Raw genomic sequence first — 25,103 nt, 5'->3', positions numbered from 1 at the left:
ACTGTGCCACCTTTTCATATTTAGTGAATGAGTACATAAGTACATAAGTACATAAGTAGTGCCATACTGGGAAAGACCAAAGGTCCATCTAGCCCAGCATCCTGTCACCGACAGTGGCCAATCCAGGTCAAGGGCACCTGGCACGCTCCCCAAACGTAAAAACATTCCAGACAAGTTATACCTAAAAATGAGGAATTTTTCCAGTCCATTTAATAGCGGTCTATGGACTTGTCCTTTAGGAATCTATCTAACCCCTTTTTAAACTCCGTCAAGCTAACCGCCCGTACCACGTTCTCCGGCAATGAATTCCAGAGTCTAATTACACGTTGGGTGAAGAAAATTTTCTCCGATTCGTTTTAAATTTACCACACTGTAGCTTCAACTCATGCCCTCTAGTCCTAGTATTTTGGATAGCGTGAACAGTCGCTTCACATCCACCCGATCCATTCCACTCATTATTTTATACACTTCTATCATATCTCCCCTCAGCCGTCTCTTCTCCAAGCTGAAAAGCCCTAGCCTTCTCAGCCTCTCTTCATAGGAAAGTCGTCCCATCCCCACTATCATTTTCGTCGCCCTTCGCTGTACCTTTTCCAATTCTACTATATCTTTTTTGAGATACGGAGACCAGTACTGAACACAATACTCCAGGTGCGGTCGCACCATGGAGCGATACAACGGCATTATAACATCCGCACACCTGGACTCCATACCCTTCCTAATAACACCCAACATTCTATTCGCTTTCCTAGTACGGCAAGTATTGGTACATATACAAAAAGTAAAAAATGTATTATTAGCCGATACTAATAGTATGTATATGGTGAAAAATATAAAAAAAGAAGAGTAACCCGATGAAAGAAAGTGCTATACCACCAAGCAGCTGTGAATCTGGATGCAAAAATGAGTGGGAAAGTCTGAGGGTAACTCTCATACAATGTAATACAAAACACTTTAAAAACTTCAACCGTTGAGGAAGTGTGGTATAGAATAATTATGAACTATTTCATCTGGTAGCAATAGTCCTGGCTTTGTGGGGGTTAATGAGTAAAAATTCAACACGTCTACTTGCATGTAGACCGCGTTTAAAGGAATTAAATGCTAGATACGGGCTTTTTGGTCCAGCACTTATGTTTGTAACCTAAAAACCATGGACAACTTAACCAGCTTTTGCAAATCTTTGAAGACACATCTCTTCAACAAGGCCTACAAAAGACATCCTTAACGAAACAAATCACTCCTTATACCACCCAAGTGCCCCAAAAAACACTACTCACTCGACCTTACCTAACACCTTTCCATCTAAATCCTCATCTACCTTCAGCTTATTATCGACTGTATTTCAGATCATGTAATGACTATATCATTATAACACTCTGTAAGCCACATTGAGCCTGCAAAAAGGTGGGATAATGTGGGGTACAAATGCAATAAATAAATAAATAACAAAACAAAGGAGTTTACCGATCCAGATCTGCTTGCCACATATCTGGAGGAACTACACTGACTGCACGTAATACACTCATAACTGATTTATAATGTGATTGTCTGTTAATTGCAGATAGCGATGTTAAGCCACTGAGTTCTGAATTCTTCTTTCAATGTGCTTATTATATATCTCATTTACCCTGAATGCTCACTTCTACATTCTGTACTATTATGCTTCTAACTGAATTAGAAATATATAAATATTATTTGATAATCAGTTTGATTAAGATAATGTTTTATCAACACTACGCATTCTCTGGCATCTTTAGTGCTACTCTTCTCACATCTTTTAATACTCTGATTCTGTTTTCGTTATAGCTGGGATTAAATACTGCTGGTAACATTAACCAATTTATTGTCTCTACAGATCTGAACCTGGAAAGTTCAATTATCTGCAGGTATTATTCTGCTATGATCTTGTACTGCTCCTCTGACCTTGTTCACCCAGGCTTTTCACTCCATACTTAGAAATCATGAATTCACTGCGGTTTTGAATTATCTCAGGCAAATTGTCATCAGCAACCTCTCAACTACTCATAATGGTTCTTATGTGTATATCTTTAAACGTAAAGAATATTCATAACCCAATTAAAAGAAACAAAGAACTTTCCTTTATCTCAAAATTCTCTCCTGATATTTCATTGATGCAAGAGATGCACCTGTCTTCCAGTGGCGTAGCCACAGGTGTGCCTGGGTGGGCCGGGGCCCACCCACTTAGGGTTGAGGCCCACCCAACGGTAGCAGGCTCTGCCAGCTGAAGACTTTCCCCTGATAGTAACTAAATTCTACTCTTCACAATACTGGCACCTGCGCACGCTCAGTTTTCAGCGCATTCCTGCTGCAGACTACCAAGGTGGAGAGAAGAATTTCCCACCAGCTCAGATATTTTTTTGGTAGTGGGGGGGGGGGGGGGGAGAACATTTGGTGCCCACCCACTTCTTGCCTAGGCCCACCCAAAATCTGCTGTCTGGCTACGCCCTTGCTGTCTTCTATTCAATCCTCTAACATTTTAACGACATAGGCTCATCTGGCACTTTTTTCCCTTGCAGAAGGTTTTTACAAAAACAGAGTCTTGGTGTTAATAAGGAAAAGATTGGATATTATAATCCTTTCTCTCAATGTAGACTTGCATGGGGTGCTGGATTAAGATTTCACTTGCACTTAATGGCAACATGACTGATATAAATTTGAATGCACCAAATGTGGATTGTCCTGCATTATTATTGGAGGGGATTTCAATTTATTGATAAACCCTGAAACAGACAGAAAGTTGTCTGCTACCTATGTTAAAAGCAAATCTTAGTATAAGTTGCATGACGCGGAGGGGCATAATCAAACGGAAACGCCTATCTCCATGGGCGTTTATCTCCGAGAACGGGCCCGTGAAGGGGCGGGCCGAACCGTATTTTCGAAAAAATGGACGTTTTTGAGTTGGGCATTTGTTTTTTTTAGCATAATGGAAACTAAAAACGCCCAGCTCAAAAACATCCTAATCTGAGCCATTTGGTCGTGGGAGGGGCCATGATTCGTAGTACACACACCCCACTGATATGCCAGGACACCAACTGGGCACCCTAGGTCAGTGCAGTGGACTTCAGAAAAAGCTCCCACATGCATAGCTCCCTTACCACGGGTGCTGAGCTCCCAACCCCCCTCCCCCAAAACCCACTACCCACAAATGTACAACACTACCATAGCTCTTAGGGGTGAAGGGGGCACCTACATGGGGGTACAGTGGGTTTTGGAGGCCTCCCATTTACCAGCACAAGTGTTACAGGTGGGGGGGATGGGCCTGGGTCCACCTGGCTGAAGTGCACTGCGGTACCCACTAAAAGTGCTCCAGGGACCTGCATACACGCAGGTCTCTAGGACTTGTTGCTGCTATATCACCAGTTGACACCTGAAGACTAATCTCTCCGAAAACGTCCTTTATTGGAATAAGCACGCTTACTCACAGTTAACTGCAGATCAGAGGTTGTGCCCCACCACTGGCAACGAGTCTCCCTGGTAGTGAGATTAGCAGGTCAGTGCTGGCAGAATGTTGTACAATGCCCTCTTTCAGTCACATTCAAGGTAAGAACTAAATTCTCTAACCTGGCTAACACATGGAAGGGATCTAAAACTGTCTTACAAAAATGGCCACTACCTCATGGACTACCGGAAACACAACAGGGCACACTCTGACCCAGTAAGTAGGGGGAAAAGCAGCATGGGAGAAGAGCCTACCAACTACCAACATCGTGAGACTGTAACAGAAGCTAATGAAATCACGGAGCCCAATACCCTACACCCACCACAATGCAATGCTGATGTGACCCTGTAGTGCACCCGAGAGCCACATCTGACCCAGGGAAAGGCTGTCACAGGATCGAACACATTCTGCTGTCATGGAGGTGGGTACGGCATTTGAGGCTGGCATACAGGCTGGAAAAAAGTGGGGGGGGGGGTTTGGTGGGAGGGGGTTAGTGACCACTGGGGGAGTCCGGGGAGGTCATCCTCGATTCCCTCCAGTGGTCATCTGGGCAGTTGGGGCACTTTTTTGGGACTTGTTCATGAAAAAAAAGGGTCCAAAAAAAAGTGACCCAAAATCGTGGTAAAAACGCCTTTTTTTTTGATTATCAGCTAAAGACGCCCTCTCCTCAGCTGATAACCACGCCCCAGTCTCGCCTCCATCACGCCTCCGACACGCCCCCATCAACTTTATTTGTTTCCGCGACGGAGTGCAGTTGGAAACGCCCAAAATCGGCTTTCAGTTATACCGATTTGGGCGCCTTTGCGAGAAAAACGCCCATCTCCCGATTTGGGTCGAAATATAGGCGTTTTTCTCTTTCTATTATAAGCTGGATAATATCTCACTTGAACCTAATAGATTCTTGGAGGATTCTGCACCCAAATGACAAATTTACACCTTTTTCTCCCTGCCACACTCCTCCTATACCCATATAGATTACTTGCTAATGTCCAGTCATCTGCTACAGTCTGACATCAAGTTCATTACACTATCGCATCACACTCTTATATCACTGCAGCTGAACAGCACTGCCAACAACAATGAGAACCTTTGTGGCGTTTCAACTCTTCTTTATTGGTTGTGTCGTCAGCAAATTTAATTACCTCACTAGTTACTCCCATCTCTAGATCATTCATAAATATGTTAAAAAGCAGCAGTCCCAGCACAGACCCCTGGGGAACCCCACTAACTACCCTTCTCCATTGAGAATACTGACCATTTAACCCTACTCTCTGTTTTCTATCTTTTAACCAGTTTTTAATTGACAATAGGACACTACCTCCTATCCCATGACTCTCCAATTTTCTCAGAAGTCTTTCATGAGGTGCTTTGTCAAACACCTTTTGAAAATACTGACCGGCTCACCTGTATCCATATGTTTGTTCACCCCTTCAAAGAAATGTAATAGCCTGCTGCACTAACCATTAGGCCACTCCTCCACTCCATACTCACACATACCCAAGCACTGAGGTCATTACCAGGATGTGCCCCTCCTTACCCATGAAATATGCCATGATCTTACAGATGGCCTCTCCAAAGATGAAGTTGCCCATGAGGTTGGGGATAAGAGTGAAGGGCATGCAGAGGATGGACATCATAAGATCGCTGAGCGCCAGTGAGAGCAGAAAGGAGTTGGTGACAGTACGAAGCCGCTTGTTCATCATCAAAACTACGATGATGAGGGTATTCCCGAAGACACTCAAGAGGAAGATGATGCAGTAGAGCAGGATCCGTATCCAGTGGTTCAGTTCTGAAAGGAAAAGAAATAACGTCAGGCCTTGTACTGACCTTGGGAGAATCAAATTGGAAGCATCAACAACGTGGGAATAGGGTATATACATGTCAATGGTAATTTCAGAAAACCATTGTTGATATGTGTACATGCCCCGGATGCAGAGATTTGGGGGGTCATTTGGGAAGATCAATAAATTAGACATGTATTTCCCATTCTACAACAGGAAATACATGCGTAGTTCCAAAAATGTCCCCGTTGGCTTTTGCACATCCTTTCAGCCAGGGCTTGAAACAAGACACAGAGAAGGCATGTGTGCTAATACCCCAGTACTTCATGCAGTGTTTACAAATTAAAACTTTGTCATTTGGGGATCTGTCTCCTAATTGATGACATTATGCATATACTTTTCTGGAATACAGCTTACTCACTTTGAGGAAAGAAGGTTCCCTGACCAAATTCCCTGACTGTTTACGAAGGCTACAGCAGATGGGACTGGCAACAAGATAGATCCACTAGGGTTGATTTTACCACTCGTTTCCTCCCTGCTTCTCTGACTTGCTCCTATTCACCTCTTCAAAGACATTGCATCGTTTTCTTCATTATTACCACACCTCTCCCTCCTGCCTTGCTTCTCTTAGGACTCTCAGCTTTCGTTTTTTGGTAAACCACATTTTTTTCCTAAAAACAAATGTGGCATATATAAAGGGGCATATATAAAGTCCGACTTTAGACGTTTTGCAAAAAATGTCCAAAATCTGAATAGGAGAGAAGTAAGTTAATTTTCAAAAAAGAAAAACGTCTATCTTTTGTTTTCGAAAATACTCTTTCTAACAAGGTTTTGTGCTTTGGATGTTTTGTTCTTTGGTCCATTTTCAAAAAAAAAAAAAAAACGTCCAAGTGAAAAATGTAGAAAATTAAGCCATTGTGATGTAGGCGGGGTCAGCATTTTTAGTAGACTGGTCTCCCAGACATTCCAGGAGATAAATGGGGCACCATAGGGGGCACTGCAGTGGACTTCAAAAACATGCTCCCAGGTATACCGCTGCTCCCTTAGGTTGTCTGCTGAGCCCCACAAAACCCATCCAAAACCCGAGAGCTTAGTCGATGACCCTGACTGAGGGGTAAACCAGGGTTGCATAAGTAATTTATTTATTAGATCATTTATATACTACCTTTCTGTGGAACAATTAAAGCAGTTTACATATTGTATTCAAACACTTTCTCTGTCCCTAATTCTTCAAATCAGTGCTCCTCTCTACATGCCGGGAAATGCATGTGACCTACCAGTTTCCTGGTATATATTTAACAGAATAGACACCCCTGGAGTCTTGTACCTATTTGATTTTTTTTCTCCTTTGGGTTGTGAAATTGGTTTTCCTGCCGTAGGTATGTTTACTTGGAATTCCCTGATTATGGAATCCTCTGTCAGGCTTCTTCCCTGGAAGCACTGGGTTTGTGAGCCCTTGGACCACTACCATGGAGCGGCAGTGGCAGGTGAGGTCACCTTCAAAGCAGAGACGAGGCAAGGCTGGACTGGAACCCCAGACTGGAGTTCTGCACTGGAATACACAGGACTGGAACGCACCGGACGGGTGCGCACTGGACTGGAACCCACTGGACTGGTACACACTGGAGTGGAGCCCACTGGACTGGAACACACGGGACCGGAACCCGCTGGACAGGAACACACTGGACCTAGGCTTCATCTACGCTTAGCCACCGTTCCCCAAGGGTTGAGCCCTCAGGTTTGGGCAGCCGGCAGGGCTTACAGGAAAACTGGAACTGGAACTAGCAAGCAGGAACAACAGGAATCAGGATACAGAAGTGCCCCCAGGCCCCTAGGCGAAAGCAAGGCAGACGGGCAGGGAAAGCCCGGGTTCCAGCAATAGTCAGGTCTGGCCACAGGCAGAGAATATCCGGGTTCAGGCAGTAGTCGGGTCAGGCAGCAGGCAGATAGTAGTCAGATTCAGGCAATGGTCAGGTCAAGTAGCAAGACTATGGCTGGAGTTCCAGTAGCAAGGAGTACTGGCAGCGGACAGGACTAGGGCTGAAGCTCCAGAAGCAAAGGAAAACACACACGGGAAAACCAGAAAGCTAAACACAGGAAAACTAGTAAAGCTGTACACAAGCTAACAAGAAAGCTATGCCCAAGCTAACTAGTCACACGCTAGGAACTCACATTAAGCAAAACACAGGAGAACTAGTAAAGCTGTACACAAGCCAACAAGAAAAGCTATGCCCAAGCTACTAGTAACAAGCTAGAAACACTGAACTGGACAAGGTAGCAGTGACCAGAGCACTCTAACATACCAGGGACCTTAGACGATGCAAAGGCTGCAGTCTCTAGGTGATTAATAAAGTCCTTCAACACCTGAGGAGCAGCTGCAGCCATCAGTAAGCAACTACGGAGGCTGTCCAGGCACAAACAAGAGAGACAAGTCTGGCAGCCTGGAAGAACCGGACCGGACTGGGCTAAAGTCTGGAATGGGTAGGAACAGCAAGGCAAACTATGGCAGCCACTGGCTCTGGCCACCAGCGGGTGAGAGGAGCACAAACCAGGGAGCAGGCAGAGCGCAAACAGAACATAGAGAGACTTAGAATACCTAGGTGCAGCACAGAGGAGCAAACAGAGCCAGGCTGTAGACAGAGGTAGAGCTAACTCAGGCAGCACCCCCAGGTGCAGTAGAGTGGAGTAATTAGAGCCATGTTGGAAGCAGCCAGCACACAGAAGGAAAACTACTCCAGAAAGGATAGGCAGAAGGCAGCTTAGAAGCTGACCCCCAGAAATAAGGTAAGTCTGAGGGTGGTCACGGCCACAGACGTGACATCCTCTCAAAGGCAGCAAGTTGATAGTTCTTACACTCATCAAATGAACATTTGGAGGAAGCTTCTCTATGAGCTGGTGAATGAGGGGGCAGTGGGTGGACCATGGACAGTACAAATGGAAACAGTGATTGTCCCGGAGAATAGATGTTCCTAAAAATGGTAAGAATGGTAGAGGGGGAGAAGAAGAAGAAGTGTGGGGGTGGGGCTATCGCAGGAGGAGAAAAAGAGTTATGTGATGATGGTGCAGGAGTAGGGAGCAGAACAGCAGAACTGTGTTCCTGAAAAGAGAGAGAGAGAGAGAAGACAGTGTGTCTCTTTATCCCTTCAGGTGTCTATGTGCTTCCGTCTCTTATCTGCCTGTATGTATCTTCACCTGTGTGGTTTCCTCTCCATGTCTTTTTGGCTCTTTGTATCTGTGTTTCTGCCCCTCTGTATGTCTGTCTCTGTGTTTCTCCTCCTGTAGATATGTGGGGGTGTCTCTTTCGCTCCATTTTCTGCACTTTCTCTTTCCAATATACAGGGTAGACCGAAACACCTATATATTCCATGTCTGTACCTCTGTCTACATGGATGTCAGCACTGACTCCAGGTACTATTACCAGCACGTCCCATATCTGGGTCACTGTCAACCAGACTGAGTCCTGGGGGTTTCTTCAGTAGCTACATCCAAGGCTGAACCCGTAAGTACCTCACAACTGGAAGTCTGGATGCTGACTATTTCCATGACACCAGAAATGTGTTGTCAGGATGTAATCCTTGGACAGTACTGTCACTATGCCCGAGTTTTGATGGAAGACCAGTCACTGTAAAATTTTGCATGAACTGAATCCTGTAAAACCTTAATTCCTTGGTCTGAAACCACAATTTTTTGCATACAGCCAGACTTTGTTAGCTTAGATTTGACTTCCAGTGAGGAATAACTTAGCATCCATACATAGTAACATAGTAACATAGTAGATGACGGCAGAAAAAGACTTGCACGGTCCATCCAGTCCACCCAACAAGACAAACTCATATGTGCTACTTTTTGTGTATACCTTACCTTGATTTGTACCTGTCCTTTTCAGGGCACAGACCGTGTAAGTCTGCCCAGCACTATCTCCGCCTCCCAACCACCAGCCCCTCCTCCCACCACCGGCACTGGCACAGACCGTATAAGTCTGCCCAGCACTATCCCCTCCTCCCAACCACCAGCCCCGCCTCTCACCACCAACCCCTCCTCCCACCACCGGCACTGGCACAGACTGTATAAGTCTGCCTAGCACTATCCCCGCTTCCCAACCACCAGCCCCGCCTTTCACCACCAGCCCCTCCTCCCACCACCGGCACTGGCACAGACCGTATAAGTCTGCCCAGCACTATCCCCGCCTCCCGCCACCGGCTCTGCCACCCAATCTCGGCTAAGCTCCTTAGGATCCATTCCTTCTGAACAGGATTCCTTTATGTTTATCCCACGCGTGCTTGTGTATTTTTGTGTATTTACAGTATTTAACTCCTGCTGGGCTGGGGGCCTCATAGCTGCTCTATTCTACTCTATGACAGACCTGGGGTCAGAACTTCAGAGAGGTGTCACTGGTCTGCAAGTCTCTCACTTGGAATTTGTTCTGGGCTCCAACTGGGACCAGTAAAACTGGGAGGTCATTGACAGCAAACTTCACACTCTCTCCTTCGTCCCCAATAAATCAGTCCAGGCCAGATACTATTCTGAACCAATGATTTACTGAAAGTCTTGGATGGTGGGGGAGGGTTGGCAAAAATCAACTACTGGTAGAGTAGAAAAAATGTAGAGTAATCTTGTTTATGTTTGTCTCTTCCTTCAAGGTGAACAATTTCTCCTCTCTAACTCCTTCCCCTGAAAACATCATGAAGCTGTCATCTGAACTCAGATGTGGTCACGGGGCAGCTCTTGGCCCTCCTGGTCCCAGATCCAGGGGGCGTCTTCTGTATCCTCTCCTTCAGGTTCCAGAGATTTTACTTCCTCTCACTGATTGACTCCCCCATTAGTATCAGTTCCCTGGCTTATCCAGCCAAAGGTTCCTTTTCTGGGGTGCTGGTTTAGACAGCCCCAGACATGGACCTTGACTATACAGTTGATACGGTCCTCATTTTCCTTCAAGAGAAGCCTCCTCACACTCAATACCTCCCTCGTTCTGCGAATTGCCATGAGTATAAACCGATCACAATGCAAACTTTAGTACAGCCACTAGAGGTCTCTGCATTTAAGCAAGGCAGAACCTCAGAGGACTCTGTTGAGCAGGGACTGTCTCTTCGTGCTCATTTGTACAGCGCTGCGTAAATCTAGTAGCCCTATAGAAATGTTTAGTAGTAGTAGTAGTAGACTCTACATTTAAAAATGTATTTATTAAAAAGTAAAACAACTTTGTAAATATAGTTGGTAACATTTTTATTTTCCAAGTAATTCCCTTTTGCTAGATTTGGACCTGTAATGCAAACTCTGTGCAGTAGGATAAGGAAAAAAAATCTCATCATGTAACAGCAAATAAAAGCTCTCTCATTTCTTTCCAGAACACAGAAGAAATGGTTCCCAGATCAACATTTTACTGAGCACATAGATATTCTAAATGCACTGTTGTAGACACTCTGCAGAAGGAAGAGTTGGCTGTCTCACGCTGAAGCAATTTCTGTCTGTGCAGCAGTAACACAATAGATAATTAATTTCTCCATTTTATTAGGTAGGTCAATAACCTTTTAGTGCACCAACAGAAGCACAGGGTCCTCTGGTATTTGAATTTTAGTTATTTCCTGGATTAATTTGAAAAATTCATTCCAGTAGCTTTGGATAGGATTTGTACACATCCATCCCTGCTGTTCAGTCTAACTCGTACACCAACTAAAATGAGCCTTCAATCCATTCTCTATTAAAGTTAGAAGAAATCAAAATTCTTGCCATGAAATCAGATCTGAGGGCAGTCATCATCCCCAGAGTCCTGCTGGAGATCTTGGTGCTATGAAACTACAGGGACCATTTGCCAGGCTAACACAGCTTTTACAAGTAGAAATCAGTAGAACTAACCGACTTCCGCAAACTACTGAAGACTCATCTCTTCGAAAAAATCTATTGCAAGGATCAGAACACATGAATTCCATACACACTAATAGAAATGCATCAATACACTCTCTTCTGAATTCTCTTCCCCGTACTTTCACCACACTTAAAACTCTACCCTCAGATAAAATTGCTAAACCCTAATGCTCTCTTGCTATTGTTCTATCGCCCTATCATTTCCCCATCGATAACACTGCATTGTTCTATCCACAAATGATATTTTGTCCATTGATACATTGCACTGTTCTACTTCCAAAATTACATTCTATCGCCCTATCATTTCCCCATTGATACATTGCACTGTTCTACTTCCAAAATTACATTCTATCGCCCTATCATTTCCCCATTGATACATTCCACTGTTCTATTTTCCCAAATGATATCTTGATTTTCACTTTGCCGTCACATAACTCCTCACTATGTAACCATAACAGTACTGTAATAAATTGTATTTCCATCATTAACAATGTATTATAAGCCACACTGAGCCCGCAAAGAGGTGGAAAATGTGGGATACAATTGCAATAAAATAAATAAATAAATATGTAAACTGTATAAGGGGGTCTTTAACTAAAAGTTAACTCGAGTTAACTAGAGCAGGTCCCTGTTTTATTCCTATGGGCTGTGCTGCAGATAACGAGCTAATCTTTAGTAAAAGAGCCCTAAACTAGCTGTGGATGTGTTTGAAAACCACATCACACTACTTTGGAAGAAGTTATAAGAAAAGCTACGCTGGGTCAGACCGAGGTCCACTGAGCCAGCATCCTGTCTCTGACAACGCAAGTACCTGGCAGATCCCAAAACGTACATCTATTTCCTACATCTCCAGGGATAAACAATGGCTCTTCCATCACTACCTGGTTATTAATATACAGTGCACCTTTCCCTCCAGGAACTTATCAAAAAATCCTTGGAATCCCACTATGTTCGTCACCTTGACACAGATTCCACAGATTAATTATATCCTGTGAGAAAAAAACTTCCTATGATTCATTTTCAATCTGTGGGTCATTAGGGTCATTTTATTCTGCTATCCTGGAAATAAGCAGAGGACATTTCCCTAATCCATCTTAATAATAGTGTATGGATTTTTCTTTTAGAAAGCAATGCAAACCTTTTTTTTTTTTAACCCCGCTAAGCTAACTGCTTTTACTACATTCTCTGGCAATGAATTCCAGAGTTTAATTACACTTAAGTGAAGAAATATTTTCTCTTATTTGTTTTAAATTTACTACTTAGTAGCTTCATTGTGTGCCCTCTAGTCCTAGTATTTTTGGAAACAGTAAACAAACGATTCACGTCCACTTGTTTCACTGCACTCATTATTTTATAGACCTCTATCATATCTCCCCAGAGTCATCTCTTCTCCAAGCTGAAGAGCATTAGATGCTTCAGCCTTGCCTCATAGGGAAGTCGTCCCATCCCCTTTATCATTGTCATCGTCCTTCTCTGTACCTTTTCTAATTCTACTTAATCTTTTTTTGAGATGTAGTGACCAATATGGTTTAATTCCGAAGGCATTAAATTGTGGTCCACCAAATCAAATGCAGATGAGAGGTCAACTGGAGTAACAAAGCCCTGCCATTTGCAGACATGTGTCGAGCAGTATCACAAACCGAATTAGTACCGTCATTTAGAGGCCCCATTTCCTAGGCTCACAAGATCCCTCTGCAACTCCGTGCAATCCTCTCCTATTTTAATGACTTTGTGTCATTCACAAATTTGATTACTGCACTTATTACTCCTGTCTCCAGATCAGTACAGGTCCCAGTACAGAACCTAGATGTCAGAGGAGTTTTCACAGGGGATATTGCACAATGCGTCAAAGGCGTGAGTAACAGTTATGCAGAATACTGTAAGTTACGCTCTAAAATTTACACAAGCCCTACACCGGTCATAATGTTTATGCCTAAAATTTGGCACATTGATGCAGTTTGCACTAGTATTCCTTACTCTTTCTTCATATTTGCTAAACCGCTACAACTGACGTGAAGAAACCAGGTGCTGCACAAACTGAAAATGACAAAGAAATGTCCTACAGTTTCCAGCCAACTCAGACCTACCAACTGAGCTCGAAGAAACAAACTCCAGGACCGCCCAAAATACAGCAGCCAGGCTGATATTCAGCAAAACACGCTTCGAAGTGCCAAACTCCTCCGAGAAAAGTTACATAGGCTCCCAATCAAAGAACGGATCATTTTCAAAATCTGCACCTTACTCCACAAAATCATATACGGCGTAGTCCCAGAATACATGACAGGACCTCATAGACTTACCAATAAGAAACAAAGTCAGATCGTCAAGATCCTACCTAAACCTACACTACCCAGATTGCAAAGGACTGAAATATAAAACAACTTACGCAGCCGGCTTCTCCTACATAAGCGCACAAACTATGGAATGGGCTCCCAAAAGCTGTGAAAACAATCCACGACCACTTGAACTTCAGGAAATCACTAAAAACCAACCTCTTCAAAAGGCCTACCCCAACGACCCCACGTAACCCTCTTCACCTACCAACACAGCATGGCTATGATCGAACAGGACAACAGGCAATCTTCATCCATTCCGACCCTCCACTTATACCTCATACGCTCACTATACAACTTTGTATTTGTTATCCACCGGCTGGGCAAACAACTTTTGACTGGTACTATGTAAGCCACATTGAGCCTGCAAATAGGTGGGAAAATGTGGGGTACAAATGCAATAATAAAATAAATATGGGGGGAACGGACAAAGCAGAGGAATAAAGAGACATGGGGAGGAAGGAGAAAAGGAAAGCGCAGTCACGGACCACATCGCAAGAGAGCATCAAAGTCGGAAGACTAGTTTGAATGAAGATTTAAATCTGGCCAAGGGACATTTCAGTACGGATTTCAAAAAGACACTGTTCCAAGGTCCAGGGCTCTAAAGCACTCTTACACGCTCGCTACCCATAGAAGTATGGCACTTAAGCGTTGGTGTCCTCTTAAAGAAATACCTCCTATGCAGAAAGAATCTTCCTGATGGCCGATAGTTCTTCTGCCCATCCCTAGTAAGAATTGGCCCTCCCCACCTCCACCTTAATAGTGGTTTATGGATCTTTCCTCTTGGAATGTGTTCAAACCTTTTTTTTAAACTCAGCTATGCTAATTTCTTTTACTACATCTTCCAACAACAAATTCTAGAGCTTAATCGTGCATTGAATGAAATGTTTTCTCCGATTTGTTTATAATGTACTATTTGGTGACTTCAGTGCTTTTCCCCTAGTCTTTGTACTTCTGGAAAGAGTAAGCAGTCGATTCACATTTACCCATTCCACTCCACTCAGGATTTTGTAGATCTCTATCATATTCCCCTCAGCCATCTCTTCTCCAAGCTGAAGAGCCCTAACCTCTTTAGCCTATCTTCATAGGAGAGTCTAAATCTATCCAGCCCCCTTTCAATTAATCGAGAATCATTTTCATCCCGTCTTTTGATGCCTGTGCAAACGTCCATCTATCAATATTCATTTATTTATTTCACTTGTATCCCACATTTTCCCACCTATTTGCAGGCTCAATGTGGCTTACAAATACCTGTAAACGCATTGCCATTTCAGGGTACAGAAATACAATTGCTGTTACAAAGATGTCAAGAATAACAAGGTTCACATGTCAATATAATCAAACAGTTATAGAAAGGAGACTGTCATAGGGAGTCATGGTGGTATGTTGTGGTTAGTTATGGATTCTCGTGGTAAGCTTTAGTGAAGAGATAGGTTTTTAATATCATAATTAGGGACGACTTGCTTGAAATTTGAAGGAATTATATAGACTTGACTATTCTAAATCAAATCAGAGAGATTTGGGCAAACAGAGTTGAATCTCAGCCTCACTGCAAGCCAAGATAATTGCTGTAAAAGTGAATATCAGCTCAAGAACTGTATTTCTTTTTCCTGCGTGCCCTGACAATATCCTCTGATTTGGACTAACAGACCTCCTAAGATTCCTTTTAAGATCTTCACTTCACCTGTCTCTGCCCAACCTCACGAAGAGTTATTGGGTAGCTGTCTTTTGGCTACGTAATGCAGAAGATCACTGCACAGAATAAATATCATATGACTGAAGTTCTCTATCCTCTGAATGCAAAGACCATACTCAGAGTGCAAAAAAAGGTCAGTAATGCATCTACGAGGCCGGCTTACTTAAATTCAGTCCAGCTATTTCTTCCTGATGCCAATATGTCTTAAATCTTTGTTGAAACTTGATTTAAAGTGCCAAGATGTGACTGAGGTAATGAACTGGTATAAAGGAAGCAGTTTCTATTCCACGAACATTGGAACTGCTGTGTATGAAGATGTATCTGGAGCATGATTTCACTGGCACAGGAAGAATTGTTCTTTTATGGCTCCAGTAAGGAGACATTGTTAAGGCTTGTAAAAAAACATCTTATTAAAAGCATCTACCTGCTTTTTGTAAGAGGAATGGAAGGACAAATAAAAATATGGAGAGAAATTTGAGACAGTGACGGAAAACTTCTGTGTCTGATGCTCCATTAAGCAAGATGTGGCCATTACTACTACTACTACTACTTATTTCTAAGTGCTACTAGACGTACGCAGCGCTGTACACTTGAACATGAAGAGGACAGTCCCTGCTCAACAGAGCTTACAATCTAATTAGGACAGACAAACAGGACAAATAAGGGAAAAGGACAAGAGTAGCAAGATTCCGGAATCCCAAAGAGTAGCAAGATTCCGGAATCCCAACGAATAGCAAGATTCTAGAATTCCAAAGAATAGCAAGATATGGAATCCCAAAAAGTAGCAAGATTCCAGAATCCCAAAGACTACTACTACTACTTATCATTCTATAGCGCTACTAGACGTACGCAGCGCTGTACACTTGAACATGAAGAGACAGTCCCTGCTCGACAGAGCTTACAATCTAATTAGGACAGACAAACAGGACAAATAAGGGAAAAGGACAAAGAGTAGCAAGATTCCGGAATCCAACGAATAGCAGATTCTAGAATTCCAAAGAATAGCAAGATTCTGGAATCCCAAAAAGTAGCAAGATTCTGGAATCCCAAAGACTACTACTACTACTTATCATTTCTATAGCGCTACTAGACATACGCAGCGCTGTACACTTGAACATGAAGAGACAGTCCCTGCACGACAGAGCTTACAATCTAATTAGGACAGAGAAACAGGACAAATAAGGGATAAGGACAAGGGTAGCAAGATTCCGGAATCCCAAAGAGTAGCAAGATTCCGGAATCCCAACGAATAGCAAGATTCTAGAATTCCAATGAATAGCAAGATTCTGGAATCCCAAAAAGTAGCAAGATTCCAGAATCCCAAAGACTACTACTACTACTTATCATTTCTATAGCGCTACTAGACGTACGCAGCGCTGTACACTTGAACATGAAGAGACAGTCCCTGCTCGACAGAGCTTACAATCTAATTAGGACAGACAAAACAGGACAAACGAGAGGTAAGGGAATATTAAAGTGAGGATGATAAAATAAGGGTTAGGAGTTAAAAGCAGCATCAAAAAGGTGGGCTTTTAGCTTAGATTTGAAGAGGGCCAGAGATGGAGCTTGACGTACCGGCTCAGGAAGTCTATTCCAGGCATATGGTGCAGCATAACCCAGATAACTGCGGCAGACGTTGTCTATGTAGGGAACATTTAAATGTAGTTGATGTGAGCGCTCTAACACAGAATACATTTGCACCTGCAATAACAAAGTGCCGCTCCCAATGCACTTCTCATCCGTGCTCTGAATAAACAGCCAGTCAAATGCTGACTAATAGGCTGAAAACGCACATTAAGCAACAGACAAAAATGCAGAGCTCTGTGTGATACCAGCTCTTACCTGCCACCTAATCTGCTGCCATATCTTTGTCCCCTATCAGTAAGATACGAAGCAAACTTGAGTAAGAACAGCCCTGGCTGAATGTAACTCACCTTGAGCTACTACTGAAAAGGTGTGAGCAAATATTATAATAATAATATTACTGTGGCTGCTATTCCTCCCAGTATTCAGGATGCTACCAACAATTAAGGAGCAAAAGTGGAGGTAGGGGAAATTCCAACTCAAAAGTAAAAAGCAATTTTAGTAGTCGCAGCAGGGGAACCTGCCTCAGGAGCCAACCAATCTATAAATCAAACAACAAACAAAATTAATAAATGTACAAATAAATGCAGTATGTCTGTAAAGAAATCAACCAATATGCAGAGGATCAATTACAAAGCAAGAAAGATATGTACAAAAAGGTACCCAAGAAATAAATGCACAGAAATCACAATGGTGAGCCGGGTATAGGACAGAGAAGCCATTCTGATGTGCTACTACGTCTCCTAATCATTTCTATAGCGCTACTAGATATAGGCAGTGCTGTAAACATTAAATGCAGGGACTATCTTGTCCCCAGAGGGCTCACAATCGTAAGGGAATTTTTTGTACCTGGGACAATGGGGAGTTAAGTGATTTGTCCAAGATCACAAGCAGCTATAGTGGGAAATGAACTCTAGTCATCAGGGTCAAAGGCCGCTGCACTAACCATTAGACCACTCATCCAAAGGCAATGAGTTGGCTTTATGACCTCACAATATTACTACTACTACTACTACTACTATTCTAAAGCGCTACTAGACGTACGCAGTAGTAGTAGTAGTACACGTGAAGATGAAGAGACAGTCCCTGCTCGACAGAGCTTACCAATATAATCAGGTCAGACAAACAGGTAAGGGAATATTAAAGTGAGGATGATAAAATACGGGTTTCTAAATCACTGCTATATGTAATAAAAATGAGCCTATGTAGGACAGTCAAGCCATTGTGACATCACTGATGAGGTGGCTCTTATTGGTGGGATGAGGCATTATGACATCACAATCTCAGCTCTGGCTAAATCACTGCTATATGTAATAAAAGTGAGCCTGTGTAGGCCAGTCAAGCCATTGTGACATCACTGATGAGGTTGGCTCTTAGGCATTGGTGGATGAGGCTTTATGACATCACAATATCAGCTCTGGTTACCAAAGACTGAAACTCTTCACACTAAGGGAGGAACTTATCATACTACTAATCATTTCTATAGTGCTACTAGGACATATGCAGCGATGTACACATTATATGCAGGTACCTTCTCTGTCCCCTAGAGAGCTCACAATCTAAGTTTTTGTACCTGGGGCAATGGAGGGTTAAGTGACTTGCCCAGGGTCACAAGGAACTGCAATGGGAACTGAACCCAGGTCACCAGGATCAAAGCCAGCTGCATTAACAATTAAGCTACTCCTATCCTCCATGGGCTACTGTTAAGACGTGTTATGTCACCACTAACTGGTACTATTTTAGTACAGGTTCCATTTTATGCACTGAGATCTTGTTACTGGGGTTAACATTAAAATAATGTATCTTACCGGTAGCCCGTATTGACAAATTTCCACCCTAATTTAGAAGAAACGTCTCTAGAAATGGAAATCACTGCTGTAAGTAATAAAAGAGAGCCAAGTATAGGACAATCAAGCCATTGTGACATCACTGATGAGGTCGGTTCTTATTGGTGGGTGGAGAGGGGTATAACCTCTGACTTTCACATGCACTTCACACAAGATACTAACGTAAATTCAAGGGAGGAGTCAAATGGACATATATTAAGTAGGTCCAAAAGCTGAACTCTTGTTCTCCCAGTAATTACCGTTGAATCCACCAAGAAAAGTCCACTGCACACTCTCTAGGGGTCTCTGGCTTCCATGGGCTTAGGCGGAACCATTGCAGCCATTCCAGCAGGGACGATGTAGCACAGGGGTGGGCAATCTTTATACACAGAGGGCACACAAATGTCAATATTATCCCTGCCGGGACGCAATATTGCATAATGTTGGAACTGAAAATGCACAGAGCTCCACAGGCATTCTGTGCTAAAGTAAAAGTTTAACTCAAAAAGACGGAAACAAACTGCAAGAGTGGCTCTTCTGAAAATATTTGTGAAATACAGTATTTAAAATTGCCCAAACTCAGGTTAATGACGTTTTCTGGGTATTCTTCCATGGTCTCGTGGTCTGCATAAAATTCAATGGTGAGCCTCGTTTGGCCTACAGACCGCAGGTTGTCCAACCCTGACATAGCAGAAGGTACACAACTCTTCCTTGCTCCCCCCTCCTTCAGTAGATGGACTTTAGTGTTTTCCGTAACCTGGTACAATCATTAGTGCTCAGTCATCTGGACTATTGCAACGCACTATATGCCGGCTGCAAAGAACAATAATCAAGAAACTCCAGACAGCCCAGAACACTGCAGCTAGACTCATATTTGGCAAACCAAAATTTGAAAGTGCAAAGCCCTTACGAGAGAATTACACTGGCTCCCACTTAGGAACGCATCACATTCAAAATAGTTCACTAGTTCACAAATTATCCATGGAGACGCACCGGCTTACATGTCTGACCTAATAGACCTTCCACCTAGGAATGCCAAAAGATCATCCCGCACATTCCTTGATCTGCACTTCCCCAGTTGCAAAGGAATGAAATTACAAACTATTGCATGCGTCAAACTTCACCTACTGAGCACACAGTTATGGAACGCACTGCCGTGCAACTTGAAATCGATATACGAAAATAGCGAACTTCCGCACACTACTTAAGACCATCTTTTGAAGGAGCATACCAAAAAAAATCAACCCAAGTGAACATACACAACTCGCCTATTTAATTTTAGAACTGTCTCCTAAAATCTGCTTGTATACTACCACTTCGCTTTTCTTATCATGATGACCAAGAACATGCAATACTAAATGTTTATTACTAACACTCTTCCACTACTCACGATGTATTGTAAGCCACTTTGAGCCTGCAAAGAGGTGGGATAAGGTGGGATACAAATGCAACAAATAAATAAATAAATAATAAATAATAAGAGCCAAGCTTAGCCCCTTGCGGTATCCTGGTACCCTGCCTGTCAGGCGAGGAAAGCACGGCCCATTCTGGAAGTGGCAGGAATAAGTGAAAGGTCAGAACTGCTTCTGTTACTACTACTACTACTATTTAGCATTTCTATAGCGCTACAAGGCTTACGCAGCGCTGCACAACATAGAAGAAAGACAGTCCCTGCTCAAAGAGCTATGTAATAAAAGTGAGCCAAGTATAGGACAATCAAACCATTGTGACATCACTGATGAGGTTGGCTCTTATTGGTGACTGAGGCATTATGACATCACACTATTAGCTCTGGTTACAAGAGACTACTAGTACTACTATTAGCATTTCTATAGCGCTACAAGGCGTACGCAGCGCCTGCACAAACATAGAAGAAAGACAGTCCCTGCTCAAAGAGCTTACAATCTAATAGACAAAAAATAATAAAGTAATCAAATCAATTATGTGAACGGGAAGGAAGAGAGGAGGGTAGGTGGAGGCGAGTGGTTATGAGTCAAAAGCAATGTTAAAGAGGTGGGCTTTCAGTCTAGATTTAAAGGTGGCCAAGGATGGGGCAAGACGTAGGGGCTCAGGAAGTTTATTCCAGGCGTAGGGTGCAGCGAGACAGAAGGCGCGAAGTCTGAAGTTTGCAGTAAGTGGAGAAGGGAACAGATAAGAAGGATTTATCCATGGAGCGGAGTGCACGGGAAGGGGTGTAGGGAAGGACGAGTGTGGAGAGATACTGGGGAGCAGAAGAGTGAATACATTTATAGGTTAGTAGAAGAAGTTTGAACAGGATTTGAAAAAGGATAGGGAGCCAGTGAAGGGTCTTGAGGAGAGGGGTAGTATGAGTAAAGCGACCCTGGCGGAAGACGATACGGGCAGCAGAGTTATGAACCGACTGGAGAGGGGAGAGGTGACTAAGTGGGAGGCCAGCAAGAAGCAGATTGCAGTAGTCTAAATGAGAGGTGACAAGGGTGTGGTAAAGTACTGAAGGTTCTAGTACTGCTTAGCCATTTCTTCAAGTACTACTTGCATTGACTTGCTATGGCTACATGATAGTCGAGATCTGCTTGCACTGGCCAATACAGGTCCAAGGAGAAAGGGTAAAGGGTCGTGGATTTCATATATCCTCATTCTGTGATACAACCAAAGCAGTTTACACAGGGGGTGTCAGTCCGTGCACAGGAGGAAAATTGCAGCACTGGGTGGACAGCACTAGATTAATGGAGGAAGAGAGGACAATGAGCTCAGGGAAGACAGGGAGGGTTGCAGTCAAAAGGAAAACAGAAAGGGCCAGCAGAAGGTGAGGAGTGTCGTTCCCGATTAATATTGTTAGATGAACATGGCACAAAGTCTGTGTAATTTTGTGAGCCTCTTTGATTGATTCGGAAAGCTACAACAGAAATGTGTTTAAACAAATAAAAGAACTGAGGAAAGGTTTGCCCAGGACTTCTTAAGCGGTAAAAGCAGCCCTAAGTGGAGCAGAGAGACTCATCGTCAGGGCTGGAAGCTGAAGGGCTCATTTCGGAGCTTCTCATGCATTAGACACTCTTTCTAATAAGGCCGAATGTGCCCGGAGTCTGTTTGCCTTCTGTCACTTCTCTACCCAGCTGTGGAAATATTACTAATTCCCCTGTGCTATATTACAGTCAGAGGGCTCGGCATAATCGTACTTCAGAAAGGACAGCGTGTCGCCCTGTTCCTACATGCTCAATCACATGCAGAGGCTTTATCGGCAAGACTTATCACTCTATTTCCATTATCTGCACCATGAAGCAAGCAGGACGTCAGTTACACATTGCACTGATATCAGGATGGGGGTAGGACTGTAAGATTGATATTAGGATGGGGGTAGGCGTGAAGGATTCAGCGTGCTACACATTGCGCTAATCAGGACGGGGTAAGAGTGGGAGACAAGTGTCCGGACCAGCTGCGAATCACAGCAGAGTTTTTGTGATAAAGCGATGTATGTAGTATGCTCAATAAATACAGCTGTACAGGGTCTGTTTAATGTGGCTTTAGCACATCTTAACCCGCTAACGTTTGAGAGAAAATTGTTATTGATTTGTAAATACTGCTGGCGTGTGTTACGTCCTGCATTAAACCCCTGACCCGGGACACAGACATTAACATGTTGCTGTAGAACGTGATTGGGCAGAGCAGGCTCCAGAGGTGGAATTAATTTCTTCCATGGTAACAGCTGCTGTGTTTCATGAATCAAAATTGCGACTTTCCTACATTAAGGGTAGTAGGTCTTTAGGGTTTGCAGTCCTTTAAAACGACAAGGCAAATTTCCATGTCATTTTGTGTTGTTTTGACCCCAAATGACAGGAAATAAACAACATTTCTGATTTTTCCCTGTGTAAAAGGCGTTGCACACGCTTCCAAAAGAGGGCACAGTAATTACGATATTACTCTCGAAATGAAAAATGTTTTTAAAAACCGAACCAAGTGAAAATTCCACTAAGCCAGCATGCAAAGCGAAAGAAAAGACAAGTTTGTGGGCTGCACAGTCCTGGTAACCTACTGGTTAAAGCAGCACCTGAGACCCAGTCTGGCCCTTGTGATGACGGCATGTTCACATAATTCTCCGTCGCCTCAGAAGTACTACCTAGATTGTAAGACGCTTGAGCAGGGACCGACCAGCTGTACTTGCACATATAACTCACCTTGAGCTCAGTCCTTAGCAAACACCCTGAGGTAGGCAGAGCAGATTCAACAGGAGAGTGTGGCAGAAGCAACACAAAATTAGTCCCGTCCATCTATCATCCCCGTCACCACACAGAAATCAATTCTGGCTACTTATGACCCGAAAGAGGGAGAAATTTGGCAAAACTAGTGCAGAGCTGTGAATCAGATGACAAAGCTGCCCTTAACAGCCCTTACCAACTTCTCTTCGTGTAAGAAACTCAGATATACTTCCCTCTCCAACCTGGACCTTCTGCAAGTGTCAAAAACAGTCTGAAATAATCCTCACGGACCATCACACACCCACAGCTGCAGAAATCTGGAAAACATTTTCACCTGCTCTCACACACTCTGGAATAATCTCACCTGCTGTCACATACACACCTGCAGAGATAAATACTGGCACATATCCTCACTGACTATCACCCCACCCCCTCACCCCCCCCCCCCCCCCCCCCCCCCCACCAGCACAGATCAATTGTACAAAACATCTTCACTTCGCCTGCTGTCACCACTCTGGAATATTCTCCTGCTGTCACACACACAGAGCGCAGAGAGATCTGTACAGTATAGATTTCCACTTGCTGTCCCACACGCACACGGTTGCAGGTAGCGATTCCAGGTGCTGTCACACAAACTGCAGGTAAAGGACCAGCATCTTGCCCTGTAAAATGTCTGAACCTGTAGAGTTCCTGCCGCTCAATGCGAGTTACACCCTTCTCTGCCTTTCTGAACTGGGGAAGTCATTTCTTTTTCTTTGATTCTGTCTTTCTTTTCTCTAGGAATCTCTGTAGTTATCCACACCTTTTTGAATTCTGTCACTGGTTTGCCCCAACCACCTTCACCAGGAGGCTATTCCAGGACTCCACCGCTCTTTCCTAATTTTCTTTACTTCTTTTGCAGCTTCATTTCATTGTTCTCTAAGTTTTTACCGTTTTCCTGCCTCGTCTACGTAATCCTCCATTACAACGGGGATTTCCGAAAGCTCATGAGAGAACTCTCCAGAGTTTCTGAGGGGAGGGTCCTGCGGCTGTGGGTGGTAAAGGATCCAGCCCAAGGGGATGGGTTCCTGAGTAAGTTGCAGAGGAAAAGTGTTCCTGGTTGCTGAATGACAGTAGGTGAAGAGTTTAGAATTAATACATGTCCTGGTTGGGGAATGCACGAGGTCTTTGGTTGACTCAACCCCCGCCGGGACCCTTCAGAAGAGGGGGGTTGTCCTGGATGGGTTCAAGAATCTAAGGACTGACCACTGAGGAAGGTTTCTGCCAGTAAAGCATTAACCATGGAGGAATGGTCCAGGTGGGAAATAGGGGATCCCAGCCTGGGAGCAGGAACTGTGAAGAGCTACTCAGAGGTGAAGGTGGTAGCCCGGAAAGGGGCTCCTTGGGAGGAGAGGAATGTGGACTGACAGGGAGGTCTGGTCCAGAGGAAGATCCGTTTTCTGCACAAGTGCTGGAGGCGCAGCCTTAGATTGTTTAACCCCGAAGGATGGGATATGGACAGGGAGAGCAGTAAATATGTACATACCGTAGGATTATAGAACCGAACTTGAAAAGAAACACCATTTCCCTACGTTTGCTCTGGAAATTATTGTTATTGGATATCAAGTTGGATTACAAATTGACTGTAATTTTGAGAAGGATTTGAACTGCCTGTTGCAGAATCTTCAGTAAAGTTCTGTTTGTTTCATATAAAACTCTGGACTGGAGTCTTTTCTTTACTTACTTTCTAGACTCAACAGAAAAAAGTGAGCAGAGTGGCATAAACAGCAAAAGCCCCGGCTAATACAGCCTTCCGGATTTTTATCCGGCCCCGGCCTGCGGCCAGCACAGTGTGTGTGACTAGAAACGTTGCAGGTGCTTTTGATGTCTTTGTGGCCCTGGTCTCAGGTGCCCCTGACCAGCGATGAGCTAACTGGTGCCCGGACTGTGTGTGCAGAGACCAGGGTTACACCAATGGTGCCCGGAACATGGAGACATGGGATTTTAAGATGGAGGGACTGTTTAACTAGACTGTGATTTTTTCCACAGTTTTCTCTGGTACTGGAGGTATACAGACCTGGTAGAAACGTCAGGATAGTACCGCAAAGGATTCCATAAGAACTGTAAGTACCTGGGAAACTGGCTGGAAGAATCCGCACAGCAAAGATGGCCGCTGTTCCCACACTCAGAACAAGGGGAAAAAGGAGACTGAACCAGAGCGGTCCATCATTGGTGGAAAAGTACGAGTGACGTCATACACTCTAGATGAGGGTGGAGGTCAAGCACGAGGACCTGGGGTGGTGCACCTGGACATAAAAGCCAATGAGGAGCACATGGATTGTACGGAGGGGTTGGAGATTGTCCTGCTGAGGAGGAAAGTTGCATGGAGGAGATGGCCCAACAACTAATG

General features: G+C 43.8%; 1 protein-coding gene across 1 annotated transcript in view; it reads right to left on the bottom strand.

Moving 5' to 3' along the window:
• Positions 1 to 25,103, bottom strand: part of LOC115459616 (cholecystokinin receptor-like) — a 48,547-nt gene that overhangs the window by 12,812 nt on the left and 10,632 nt on the right. Inside the window, exon 2 of the mRNA XM_030189426.1 lies at positions 4,998 to 5,249. Coding sequence (XP_030045286.1) covers positions 4,998 to 5,249 — 252 coding nt within the window. The remainder of the gene's footprint in view (positions 1 to 4,997; positions 5,250 to 25,103) is intronic.

This window comes from Microcaecilia unicolor, unplaced genomic scaffold (genome assembly GCF_901765095.1).
Source record: "Microcaecilia unicolor unplaced genomic scaffold, aMicUni1.1, whole genome shotgun sequence".
NCBI classification, from domain to species: domain Eukaryota; kingdom Metazoa; phylum Chordata; class Amphibia; order Gymnophiona; family Siphonopidae; genus Microcaecilia; species Microcaecilia unicolor.
The sequence above is the reverse complement of the archived record's forward strand: the minus strand, read 5'-3'. Positions and strand labels throughout refer to the sequence as shown.